Raw genomic sequence first — 14151 nt, forward strand, 5'->3', positions numbered from 1 at the left:
CTGAGCTGACTTATTTATGGATCGTATGCTTTCAAATGTTTATGGAAAACGATTTCCCAATATATTTGCTACATCAAGAGCTTGTCAATGTTTATAGGTCAGTAGGCGAGGAAATGCTTAAGGGGGAAATTCATTTGAAGTCAATGTTAAGCGATAAAGAGTATTCGTTTCATTTTATGAATTTGTAATAATTCTCTTACAATCCAATTTTCTCTGCGATCTAGGTACCATCGATATTGTTTTGAAGTGCACCGTGTGTATGATACTAGCAACTGCAATCAGCTCATCACTTTATATCCCAAATGAGAGTATTATAATTATTTGTTTTCAAATTTAGTTTTTTTTCCTTATTTTCGGATAAATTTCAACACAAGCATCACAGTATTAACTTTTATTGGACAAAATAGAGAGTTGCGAAACACCACTTGTAGGGGTATGTGTACATTTGGACTACTTTTTGTGCACTACGTCATTAAAGTTTGTGTCCATTGAACAGGTTAAGAATGGCATATACAATAGCATGGGCAATGTGATGATGCAAGCATCAGCTATCCGTCCAGTACAACTTCGAAGTGAAATTTCTCAAACGATTTAAAACCCCAAATGTAACTTTGACACGTACGTGTAACTACACGTATAAGGACACGTATACATGGTTCGTAACCTGTCATTATCCAGTCAGAATAAGGCTATACATACAAGAATAAAATGAAGTAAAGAACTTTCTGTCAATTTTAGCTTCAATTATTCTCATCATTTTCTTCTCTCAGTAAAGCTATCCGGTCTTTGCACTCTTGGCGACGTCGACCGCGCGTTTTTGACGTTCCTCAAGCTTTTCATAATCGTCCTCTGATATGACCTGCAAATGAATAGAACATTGCAAATATGGTGTTCTTTAACTTCGTTAAGATATGTTTTTAAACAATATGGTTTGTTCTTATGTTGATTGATGTAGCGATACCTTCAGGTGATACAAAGGGCCGTATTCAATACGCAACTGTGATTTAATTTTAAGATATAGCAATCGTAACAACTCGGCCATTTCCGGCAAGCTTCGAGATGTTCCGATTGTAAGATATAAGTGAACTTAGGCTGCTCTGATAGGATGATAAAACTAATAGTCCAATAAAACAAATCCGATGTTGCTCCATAGAGTAAGATAAATCTAGGGTTCTTATTGAATACGGCTCCAGGCGCTAGGTTTCACAAAAACGTAGTTGAACACACCAAGCGAAAACTATTGAACTATTTGATTGGATTGTTAGTTTTACTGACTAATCGAAGAAAAGAATTTCAGGCGGAATCATTTTTTCTCGTCTTAGATTGTTCGTAAAACCAGTCTCTGCTCTTGTTTTGTGAATTATACACCTTATATATTATAAATAGATTTCCAAAATATATCCGAAATACAGCACAGAGTTAAACGAGCGCATAAATCTAATTTGTAACATCATTAAATCATTAAATAAACTTACTTTGAACCAAAGGAGATCCGACCATTTGGAGTTTCCTACTTCGAATCGCGCTAGCAATTGACATTTAGTTGACTTGGGGCCTGTCCACACTTTACCCTGCCAGGCCCATGATTTATCAACCCTATCTAGATGGTACCAGCCACTTGCACTCAACACAGCGACGTCGTGGGCATTCTGGACGTTCGCTGTAAACGTCAAGTCTTCCTTCTCCTCTAGGTGATGAGACAGCGGAGCTTCAATTTTATACCACGAATTCCAAAATGTGCCTTCCTTTGGAAACGGTGACCATTTATTTGACGGTATGTCGGCAATAATCGTTTCATCCTTCAAAGTCTCGAGTTTTCCTTTGTTCATTGCCCGGCCGTAGACCTTTAAAGAATACTTGCCGCTCCTTGGAAAATTCAGCTCAATATACCCTATGTCCTCTTCCAGCCAATGTCTTGAATGTTCGCTGAAATTCAGCTCTTGTTTGTCATGTAGTTTAAACTCGACCGATAGCTGAATGATCCCGGATGTATCCACCTTTATTTGTAACACGCCCGTGTCTGGTGCTTTGAGCACCTTTTCCACTCCTTTGTCTTTGCTTTCAAAGCTTAATGTTGGAATAAGTGATGGTCTTTCTTTTCGGATCATGTAGTTGCAAACGTTTTGAAAATCAGCTTGATGATTTTCCCTAGCCAGAAGTTGTAATGTAAATAGTCCCTGTACCATTAACTCAATCTCCACAATAAACACAACTTCGTTATTCTTGTCTCGAAGAAAACTTACTTTGAAGCTTTTAGGGTTAATTTTAGCGTCTTCCCTAAATAGAACAGCATCAAACTGAAGCTTGTTTGAGTTTTCGAACACGATCTGTACAACTCCCTTTTGCATTAGTATTTCACCACGAAGGTGGGTTTTCGGCTTCAATCCAAGTTTGTGTGAGTCTAAACCGGGTCCCCATTCTTCTCTTGGATTGGCTGGAAACGGATCTATGGTTGCTGAGTTTTCATAAACAATACGTGTTGTCATTAAACCTTCCCAGACACAATCGTCCTTGGCAACAAATAAATCACATATGTATGAACATTTCTTCGGAAAGCGAATTCTTATGTTCACCTTTGTCTCATTGAGCAACGTTTCTACAAACACATATGTTTTCATTCGGGCAGCACTTATTGAATTGTCGTGGGGAAGAAGTCTGCATTTAAATTGCAGACGCTCGTCAACCGGAAACGACAATGAAATAGTAATTTCTGGTTGTTTTAGCACTAGGACTGATTTACTGTAGTTTAGCAATTCCATGTCAAGATCAAAGAATAGTCTCCTAAGTAAACAAAGCTCGGTCAACTCGCTGCGACTAACTGGTCTTGCTAACAACTGCCAGTAGTCTTCATCTGGAAAATGCGTAAATATGAACCTTTCTGGGTCTTGGAACACTTTCTGAACAACTTCAAACGGGTCAGTGTCTGCGTGGTCTCTTTTCATCTTACTGTTAGCCTTAGTATGTTCATTTGCATTAGCTGTAGCATCTAAGACGGGATCCACCAGCAACCAAGTGTAGTTCACCAGAACCGCCACCCATGAACCCCGAGTCTTGTTCAAATCTTCTCCCGGGACGTATCTGTTGTCACGGATAAACCCTTCGACTAGTTTTGCTTTGATTCTTGCGTATCTAGAGAAAACCAAAATTGTAATTTAAATTGTAATAATAATAGTATTTAATATAACTTAAACCTACACAGTTTTCACAGAATAAAATATGAACGGGGGAATTGACAATTTAAAGCTGCACTCTCTCAGATATACCGTTTTTTACAACAATTTTATTTTTTGTCTTGGAAAGAGCAAATTTTTGCATAAATATCTGCAAACAAATGATAAAAGATTGCTGATAAAAAAAATCAGATCGTAGATTATAATATTTCCGTTCGAAAATTAATGTTTTATTGCTTAAAACGTTACTAGCGGAGAAAAAAATCTGAGATCCAATTTTTGTCAGCAGTCTTATATAACTGGTTGCCATGGGTTTTCGAAAAAATTGGCTCGTTCCAAGACAAAAAATAAACAAGTTGTCAAAACGTTCAACCTGTGAGAGTGGAGCTTTAATGCCGAGTGTGTTATATTTTTTGCGATCCACCCAGTGCTAGCTGTGTTGATTTAATAGCGTATTGATATGAATATATTGTTAATTCAATAATACCATATGTGCTTATATATGTGTATATACGTTTTGTTTGGTTCTTGAGACGATGCTTTGCAAAGCTGTTTGCAGCTTGTTTGATTTCCTGTATTGATAAGGTAGAGGCCATTTCGAATTTGTGCTGTTTCATCTAAGTCATAATCATTCTAAGAATTATTCTTTAGCGTTCAACATATTTTGATATTCGTTATGTTCCCAGAAGGTATAAATAACTACTTTAAAGTACATCCATCTTATGAAATCATTAGACCCACTTTGATCGAAACAAAATACCGTTAATTGACAGTAATGTAACACGGTCAACATCAACTAAATGGGTATTCTATCTTCAATGATACATTGCAAACTGTTGCGCATGTGAGTTTGGTTAGTAGTCACCAAGCCGGACAAGTGGGTTTTCTCCGGGTACTCCGGTTTCCCCCACAACACAAGACAGCACTCTCGCTCAACATCGTACCCATGAGAGTGATTAATATAAGTTGTAATAGCTTGCTTCACAATCGTTATAAAATTATATAAAGTTTTGGGACAAGACCAGTGGCCAACTGTTCAACAAGGCTCAAAGCTTAAGCCTAATAGAAACTAACCGAAATACGTATGATGATATGAATTTAAGACAATTGTACTCGGGTATCATTAAGCCATAATGCCCTAATCATGGAAAAGGCAGAATATAAACAACTACAGTGTTGATAAGAATAATATATTATTTGTTAAAAATGATTCTTAAATGTTATTACAACGTTGCGGACTTATAAAATATTACCTGCACATAGTGCGAAAGAGGATGCAACATTCTTTCCTTTCACCAATGCTAGCCGTGTCTCTTTCTTTATCTTGCAACTGCTCCTTTACAATCCAGGAAATAATGATTATCAGTCTATCTTTATCATTTTCTAGACCCTCACAGATGAAGTTTACAATGTCGATCAAATGCCCATCTTTAACTTTGTCTGGAATCTGAAATTCAAACATTCACGTTATTGTAAATTTTGATGCACAAGTTTTCGTTCTAGTATAGGGTAAGAAGTGAAAAGTAAGAAGCGTATAGAAAAGAGTGTAGGGTAAGATATGTAGAGTAAGTAGTTTATAGAAGTCAGTGTTGAGTAAGCAATGTTGAGTAAGCAGTGTAAAGTAAGCAGTGTAAAGTAAGAAGTGTTGAGTAAACAGTGTAAAGGAAGCAGTGTTGAGTAAACAGTGTAGCGCAAGCAGTGTAAAGTAAGCTGTGTAAAGTAAACAGTGTTGAGTAAGCAGTGTTGAGTAAGCAGTGTAAAGTAAGCAGTGTAAAGTAAGCAGTGTTGAGTAAGTAGTATAAAGTAATCAGTGTAAAGTAATCAGTGTTGAGTAAACAGTGTTGAGTAAGCAGTGTAAAGTAAGCAGTGTAAAGTAAGAAGTGTTGAGTAAACAGTGTAAAGTAAGCAGTGTTGAGTAAACAGTGTAGCGCAAGCAGTGTAAAGTAAGCTGTGTAAAGTAAACAGTGTTGAGTAAGAAGTATAGAGCTTAAAGTGTAGAGTTAAAAGTGAAGAGTAAGCAGTTAAGAGTAAGCATTGTAGAGAAAGCAGTATAGATTTAGAAGAGTAGAGTTAGAAGTGTTGTGTTAGTAGTCTAGAGAATAAAGTGTAGAGATAGCAGTGCAGAGTAAGCATTTTATAGTAACAAGTGTATATTTAAATGAGTAGTGTATAATAAAGTAAGCAGTGTACAGTAAACAGTGTACAGTTAACAGTGTTGAGAAAGCAGTATATAGTTAGCAGTGTATAGTAAGCTGTGTAGTGTAAGTAGAGACGAGTAGGCGGTGAAGAGTCAGCTAAGTAGAGTAAGGCAATCAGTGTAGAGTTAGCAGTGTACGTTGTTGTATTACTTGAGTGGCAAATTGTTGTTATGTTGTTGGCAGCATCGTAAAACACAGTACATGTAATGACAGTGAAAAATCTATTCCTTTTCAGTTCTGTTTTTTGAACGCCTATCTATAATGACCATAGAACTGTATTATAGGGACATGCTAACATTTGGTTGGGCTTATCGCATGATATATGTATGCAGTTCAATAAGAGTGTAGACGGCATCCCAATGATTGAGTACATATCTAAAAATATCCGTATTGAAGGTAATAAAATTTAATTTTCATCTACAATCAGTATATTTGCTCTAGTTTTACATACCTGTTCAAGACGTTGTTTAAAGTCATCGAATGACTCACGTTCCGATTCCATGTACTCCTTTTTCTTGAATTTTGGTGGGTGGGGCAGAACGTTACCGTCCTCGTCCACGGGTGGTGGTATATCAAGATTTCTGTAAACAGTCTGCGCTTCACGGACGACCTCTGGAGATGGAAACGTTTCAAAGAATCCATAACTACGAATACGATTCTTGACCTCGGCTTGATACTGCTGATACAGACTGTCAGATATCTCTTTCACCGAATATATGGACTCAGAGCCGAACGAACAAACCCTTTCTCGTGGTATATCTAGACCTTCTAGTGGGTCGAAATCACTATCGTCTTCTTTTGATTCATTTGATGGGACCGGTGATTGGAATCCTCGTAGATTTTCGGGAACAACCAGCGAATGAACAGCAGAAAGCCCAGCGGATTTCCTCGCCTGTGGTTTGCATTTTTCGTTGTCGCCCTTTAGAAGAAATGGAGAGGTTTTATCATCCTCTTTTAAACTTATTTCAGGCACGTTGTGTTTATTTTTAGTAGTATGATCTCCTGGTTGAAAAAGAACATTACTATCATCGAGAGTAATTTTGTGGTCATGTTTAAAATCTGCCGGCGGGTTGACTAGCGACTTCTCTCGTTCCATCACAACAGTGTGTGGGTGGAAGTTAGCCGAATCTATCCTAGCAGGCAATTTTGCAAAAGTGTTGTTCAATATTGCACCAACTGGCTCGTCGTTTCTTTTTTGGGATTTGCTTTTGCGTTCATTAGCATTGAACCTTGTATTTAATATATGAAGGTCAGCACTCTTGTCTGTCTTTAGTCGCTGATACGTGGCATGGTTTTCTGGATCAGCTGTCTCCTCTGTTTCAGCGACAAGAAGTTCCTCTCTTTGCCCACCACCGCCTTGCCAAGATGCATCTGCTGGCTGAAGAAGATCAATAAGAAATAGCTAAATACTGTGATTGATTATAGACACTACAATTGGTTTAGATGATTCTCATGTAATAAAAATTGTATGCATGTTAGACAGTTACTTGTTTAAACATGGTTTAAGTGGCATTTCATCTATACAATAAGATATTTGATAGGCAAAAAGATGATTGTTCTGATTTTAGTTAAAGTTATCATCATGATGAACGACATCCTTGTTAACTTTAAACCTAATGTATATGATGGTGTGCTAACATATTAAGAAATAAGCAATTACAACTGAAACAGTTGTATGAAATCTATTAAGAAAAGAACAGCAGATCACAAGCCTATCCATTACATTTCAACAGCAGTAACGATATGAAAGTTAACAGTTAACAATGATGACGTTAACAATGTTAATAACTTTAATTGAGCTTTAGTTCTGAACAATAAGCAAAATTTTAATAATGACATGCTGTTATTCCGAAACGAAATATTTCAGCGAAGTCTTATAATAATACAAAAGATTGTCCATCCCAAAGCGGTGTATGTCAGCTAAATGAACTCTAAAGAACTGTCCATCCCAAAACGAAATATTTCAGCAAATTCTAATAATAACATAAATTATTGATCATCCCTTAACGAAATAGTTCAGCCAATTCTAATAATAACATAAAGTACTGTCCATCCCTTAACGAAATAGTTCAGCCAATTCTAATAATAACATAAAGTACTGTCCATCCCAAAACGAAATATTTCAGCCAATTCTAGCATCAACATAAAGAACTGTTCATCATTAAACGAAATTTTTCAGCCGATTCTAATAATAACATAAAGTACAGTCCATCCCAAAACGAAATTTGTTCAGCCGATTCTAATAATAACATAAAGTACAGTCCATCCCAAAACGAAATTTGTTCAGGCAATTCTAATAATAACATAAAGTACTGTCCATCCCAAAACGAAATTTGTTCAGCCGATTCTAATAATAACATAAAGTACAGTCCATCCCAAAACGAAATTTGTTCAGCCGATTCTAATAATAACATAAAGTACAGTCCATCCCAAAACGAAATTTGTTCAGCCGATTCTAATAATAACATAAAGTACAGTCCATCCCAAAACGAAATTTGTTCAGCCGATTCTAATAATAACATAAAGTACAGTCCATCCCAAAACGAAATTTGTTCAGCCGATTCTAATAATAACATAAAGTACAGTCCATCCCAAAACGAAATTTGTTCAGCCGATTCTAATAATAACATAAAGTACAGTCCATCCCAAAACGAAATTTGTTCAGCCGATTCTAATAATAACATAAAGTACAGTCCATCCCAAAACGAAATTTGTTCAGCCGATTCTAATAATAACATAAAGTACAGTCCATCCCAAAACGAAATTTGTTCAGCCGATTCTAATAATAACATAAAGTACAGTCCATCCCAAAACGAAATTTGTTCAGGCAATTCTAATAATAACATAAAGTACAGTCCATCCCAAAACGAAATTTGTTCAGCCGATTCTAATAATAACATAAAGTACAGTCCATCCCAAAACGAAATTTGTTCAGGCAATTCTAATAATAACATAAAGTACAGTCCATCCCAAAACGAAATTTGTTCAGCCGATTCTAATAATAACATAAAGTACAGTCCATCCCTTAACGAAATTTGTTCAGGCAATTCTAATAATAACATAAAGTACAGTCCATCCCTTAACGAAATTTGTTCAGCCGATTCTAATAATAACATAAAGTACAGTCCATCCCAAAACGAAATTTGTTCAGCCGATTCTAATAATAACATAAAGTACAGTCCATCCCAAAACGAAATTTGTTCAGCCGATTCTAATAATAACATAAAGTACAGTCCATCCCAAAACGAAATTTGTTCAGCCGATTCTAATAATAACATAAAGTACAGTCCATCCCAAAACGAAATTTGTTCAGCCGATTCTAATAATAACATAAAGTACAGTCCATCCCAAAACGAAATTTGTTCAGCCGATTCTAATAATAACATAAAGTACAGTCCATCCCAAAACGAAATTTGTTCAGCCGATTCTAATAATAACATAAAGTACAGTCCATCCCAAAACGAAATTTGTTCAGGCAATTCTAATAATAACATAAAGTACAGTCCATCCCAAAACGAAATTTGTTCAGCCGATTCTAATAATAACATAAAGTACAGTCCATCCCTTAACGAAATTTGTTCAGGCAATTCTAATAATAACATAAAGTACAGTCCATCCCAAAACGAAATTTGTTCAGCCGATTCTAATAATAACATAAAGTACAGTCCATCCCAAAACGAAATTTGTTCAGGCAATTCTAATAATAACATAAAGTACAGTCCATCCCAAAACGAAATTTGTTCAGCCGATTCTAATAATAACATAAAGTACAGTCCATCCCAAAACGAAATTTGTTCAGCCGATTCTAATAATAACATAAAGTACAGTCCATCCCAAAACGAAATTTGTTCAGGCAATTCTAATAATAACATAAAGTACAGTCCATCCCAAAACGAAATTTGTTCAGCCGATTCTAATAATAACATAAAGTACAGTCCATCCCTTAACGAAATTTGTTCAGGCAATTCTAATAATAACATAAAGTACAGTCCATCCCAAAACGAAATTTGTTCAGCCGATTCTAATAATAACATAAAGTACAGTCCATCCCAAAACGAAATTTGTTCAGGCAATTCTAATAATAACATAAAGTACAGTCCATCCCAAAACGAAATTTGTTCAGCCGATTCTAATAATAACATAAAGTACAGTCCATCCCTTAACGAAATTTGTTCAGGCAATTCTAATAATAACATAAAGTACAGTCCATCCCAAAACGAAATTTGTTCAGGCAATTCTAATAATAACATAAAGTACAGCCCATCCCTTAACGAAATTTGTTCAGCCGATTCTAATAATAACATGGAGAAATGCCCATTCCTTAACGAAAAAAAATTGCCAATTCTGATAATAACATGAATTACTCTCTTTCCCAAAACTAATTATTTCAGCCGATTCTAATAAAAGGCTAAAGTTCAGTCCATCCCAAAACGAAATAGTTCAGCCAATTCTAATAATAACATAAAATACTGTCCATCCCAAAATGCTGACGGCCAAAATGTTGATACGTTTAGTATGATTAATGTCACATTTTAATTACACATGGAAATAGTATCGAAACGATTCACAAATTGTATATTTGACAGATTTCTATACACAAGTTAATTGATAAAACTAATACACCACGTAATTTTAATATAACAGTAACTTATGTTTCATAATTCTTCTCAAAACTCATAATAACATTGCTTTTCATTTCGGGTACTTTAGATTTTTGAATACAAGCATATTAATCATATTCGACATTTGACAATCTGCTTACGCTTTTCCCATGAAATGACCTGGCCTAATTTCATTTTTTTTTAAAAGTGTTTTAGCCATAAACATCACTTTTCAAACGTAAATATGAAACTGCGATCTGCTCTTTTGTCAGCAGTCTTAAAGCACTGATTTCCAGACATAAACCCAAATATTGGCTCATTCCTAGACAAAATAATTATCAAAACAGTCAATCTGTGAGAGTGCAGCTTTGAAATGCTGATTGCATGGTGACTCAATAACAGCATGGTCTATTCGGAATGCCTGTTGATGATTGCTAATATATAAAATAATTATTAAATAGATGGATAGATCTTTTAGTTCCTCAATATATGGATATATTTTTAGATGTATTTATCTCATATAAATTCCACTTTAAATCGGACGTGAACTAATGTTGTAACAATTTGTTTGCAATATTTCCCAGGCTGACAAGTTTTGTTTTGTAATATATCTATTTTTACTATCATTTATTTTTCAATTTTGTATATTCTCTCTCTACACATGAAAAGTAATATGGGGTCGCAACGCAACCTAAAATCGAATAACCCGAGGGCCTAGCGCAAGACGTACGTTACCTAGTTTATATTTATATAAATTTACATCAACTGAGAGCCCTCGAATTGCGAAGAATACCTTAATTAAATAATATGGAATAAAAAGAACTACTTACAGCGCTCATGGAGATCGCCTCCCCGGAATGATCTGGCTTCGTTGATTTCGTTTCAATCTCTTGCTCAGTCACTTTGTTTCCATTATCTTCGCTATCATTTGTCCCAGATGCAGCTGAACCCATTTCTTAAATGCCTCGGGCTCCAGTTTTCCTCGTGTAGACACACAAAGTAGTTCCTTCCTCTCAAAAACAGATTTAAATCAAAATCAAATTTTATTATCGCGTAGAAATTGTTGTTCACTTGAATTTCCAATTAAAATGGTATAAACACGTCTTAAGATTTTAACAAAGGCATGAATAAGCGGAATACTATCAAGAAAAACGTACTAGTACAATTAAAACCTAATCAATACACGATGCTAGATTGAGTGATAGCAGGACAAAAGACAATAAACGTTCAATGTGTTGCGTGAACCATGGTAGTTAATCAAGATTTGTTCTTTATTGAAAGAGCTGCTTAATTACAATGGTATAGACACTAACACTTCAGTCTACCCTTGCAGAGATAAGTGTATCAATTATTTAACATCTTATCTGACAGAGGCGAAACAAACATTACATTCAACTTAACTTAACGATCCGTGGTTTAGTTATAAGACAATAGACTGTCAATCCAAGCCCCAATATCACGAAAATACTTAATTCAAATCTTAATATCAATCTCAACTCGCTTTTTCGACATTACACAGTACGTCATTATTAAAAAATACTACTGTTTTACTATTTTTAAAAGCACATTCTTAAATAATGTTGATAAACATAATTGATCAATATTCTAAAAAACAACAACATTTCTTCAGCACAAAATGTACTTGAGTAAAACTCAAAAATAATAAATTGGACTCAAGTACAGTTTTTGCTCTCAATTTTTTTTTATAAAAACTATTGATCAATATTTTTATCAACATAATGAATGGGAGAATGTGATTTTAAAAAGGGTAAAACAGTTACAATTTTGAATTATATTGTGCTGTAATTTGATAAAAAAGAATATGAGACTGAGATAGAGATTTGACTTGATATAGGTGTCGCAGGTTCGATCCCTCATCACAGCCCTAATAAAAGGTATCCGTTCTTCCGGGCTAGACGTTTAACAGGGGTCCCGTGTGATAGCTCTATATACAGGTGCACGTTAATGAATGCAAAAAGCTCGTGCTGCCTGTGTGAACTACGACCCACTACCTAATCAGACTAAACTCTCATTAGTCCAGCGTCGATGTATGAATATCCCGATTTGCAAGTCTACACTTGTGTCTTAAATGTAGAGTAACCAGCTGGACGGTACCAGGATTTGACGTTAGAGTGGGCGTAATTTAGGGGCATTCGCACCACCCTCAGAACCGAAATTTAAATAGTTACAAATGTTGGCAAAGGGCAAGTACTTTAAGTACGGTATAAACATATGGGACCTTTACCCTAAAACAGTATGTTGGTGTTATATAAGCCGTGTAATTGAAGACGACGTTGTAATGACGTTATTCTGGATACATTTGCTTATACTATATAACATGGTTTCGTGACGTTTAATTACAGTTTATAAAAAATGACGAATTAACCAAGCATCAATAGTTTTTACTTGTGTAAAGCTGTATTTTCATTGCACGAAGATACATTTACACAATCTATGATGAAGAAAGCAACAGAAAAACAGAAATTGTACAATGTTACATTGTTTACATTGATATAAAAAAAAACATGTGCAGGGATTGGGTCACAAGTTTTTTCAACACTAGCTGGAACTTTCTTAAAAAATTCACATGATAAGTAAAATGATAATGTTGTCACATAAGCTGTGAAACCAAATGTCATATTTTATTTGAGCACATGCATAGGAATAACAATGATATTTTCTTTTGACTAAGAGAAAAGCGGTTCCTTATAAATAGATCTTGTAATCCAATAGATAATAATAGATGTAATGGAAAATAATGTGTCATAGGTGTAAGAAATAACATTTAATATTTACATTCCATTTAGCTTCCATTCCTTAAATGAACTGCCTTTCGGCAATTGCGTTTTTCAATCGATGAACCCAACATCTGCGGATATGTTCGGATCGCAATTCATTGCATAACAATATACATGGAAACTAGTGATCTTATTATTGTTTGTATTGTGTCAGCAGGTTTCGTAAAATTTAAATCAACATTTAAGAAAGTGTTAAGGTACTATATTTTAAACGTGTTTTTGCCCAAAGTGTTTCAATTTTACGTTTCAAAGTGATTTCAAGTGGTTGATTTTTCCCGCGTTATTGTGACGTCTTTGAAAAAAATCTTTTCGGTTACATTCGGGTCGTTCTATTTACAGAATGGGTAAGAAAGGATAACTGAAAGGTTATACTAAATTAAATGAAGTATTTTTTAACGTTTCTTGAATGAAATAATGAACTATTGGTGTAAATAAAAGGAATGAATTGCGGGGTTGATGTCATTATCAGGGATATGAACGCAATTGGTCTGGTCAAAGTTCGCGTGGAGTCGGACTCCACACACTTAGACCAGCCCAATTGCGTTCATACTCCGATGATGACATCAACCCCGCAATTCATTCCTTAAAGAGACTGTGCGAGTGAAAGGAAAGTAGAGAAGGGGGAGAAGTGGTGTGCTCTGTAACGCTCATAAACGTGCTTTTATTCGTTTATGCGGTGATTTTCAACGCACAAACAGGACGACCACGTTTATGCGGCGACGCTCAACGCATAAAGAAGAAATTGCCTATATGGGGCGCAACCTGTGTCTTTTTGCCACATACAGAGGATTAACTGGACCATTTATTATAAAGCTAAAAAATAGAGTTAATATTTCAACACAAACGATGGTGATGACGTTGTTGTTGATGATGATGATGATGATGATGATGATGATGATGATGATGATGATGATGATGATGATGATGATGATGCTAATTATGATGATGATGGTTGTGGGGATGATGATTGTGGTGGTGGTTGTGATTGTGGTGATGATAATGGTGGTTGTGATTATGTTGTTCATTATGATGATGATTAAGATAAGGGCGTAGCATACTACTTCCAGTTTGAATAAAAAAACGGGAAAAGTAGGCAGGCAAATTGGTGATATTTAAGGTAATATTTTAAAGTTGAGCCAAAATTGAAAGTTAAAAATAAATTATTACTCCCCTTGGAGTGTTCACATATACATTTTCTTGGTTACATATGATTTGTGCATAAAACCACAATCAACGAAAGAAAGACGTCCATGAAGACCCTATATCAGTCATCTGAGTCCTCTTGTTCAAAAACTAATGTTTTGGGAAACAATATAATCTTCAAAAGTTTTCCTTTCGTCGCCCAGGTAAACAGAGATATACGCTGATGACCTAGACGTGAATA

At 35.2% G+C, this 14151-nt stretch overlaps 1 protein-coding gene across 1 annotated transcript; it reads right to left on the bottom strand.

Moving 5' to 3' along the window:
• Positions 1-394: 394 nt before the first annotated feature.
• LOC128220606 (uncharacterized) lies at positions 395-10935 on the bottom strand. The gene is made up of 5 exons (XM_052929073.1): positions 10800-10935; positions 5820-6746; positions 4424-4617; positions 1476-3129; positions 395-859 (listed from the first exon to the last, which is right to left on the bottom strand). The coding sequence occupies exons 1-5, from the start codon at positions 10920-10922 to the stop codon at positions 776-778; spliced, it is 2982 nt and encodes a 993-aa protein (XP_052785033.1). The 5' UTR covers positions 10923-10935; the 3' UTR covers positions 395-775.
• Positions 10936-14151: the final 3216 nt, after the last annotated feature.

Source organism: Mya arenaria, chromosome 15, assembly GCF_026914265.1.
Source record: "Mya arenaria isolate MELC-2E11 chromosome 15, ASM2691426v1".
In the NCBI taxonomy this organism is placed as follows: domain Eukaryota; kingdom Metazoa; phylum Mollusca; class Bivalvia; order Myida; family Myidae; genus Mya; species Mya arenaria.

What these genes read in the sequence shown, in the direction of transcription:
- LOC128220606 (XM_052929073.1), bottom strand. Translation starts at nt 10,922, where the DNA reads ATGGGTTCAGCTGCATCTGGGACAAATGATAGCGAAGATAATGGAAAC. An exon ending in CTCTTTCGCACTATGTGCAG is followed by an intron (nt 3,130 to 4,423) that starts GTAATATTTTAT and finishes GGTTTTCTCTAG; the next exon opens with ATACGCAAGAATCAAAGCAA. An exon ending in CGGATCTCCTTTGGTTCAAA is followed by an intron (nt 860 to 1,475) that starts GTAAGTTTATTT and finishes ATTCATTTGCAG; the next exon opens with GTCATATCAGAGGACGATTA.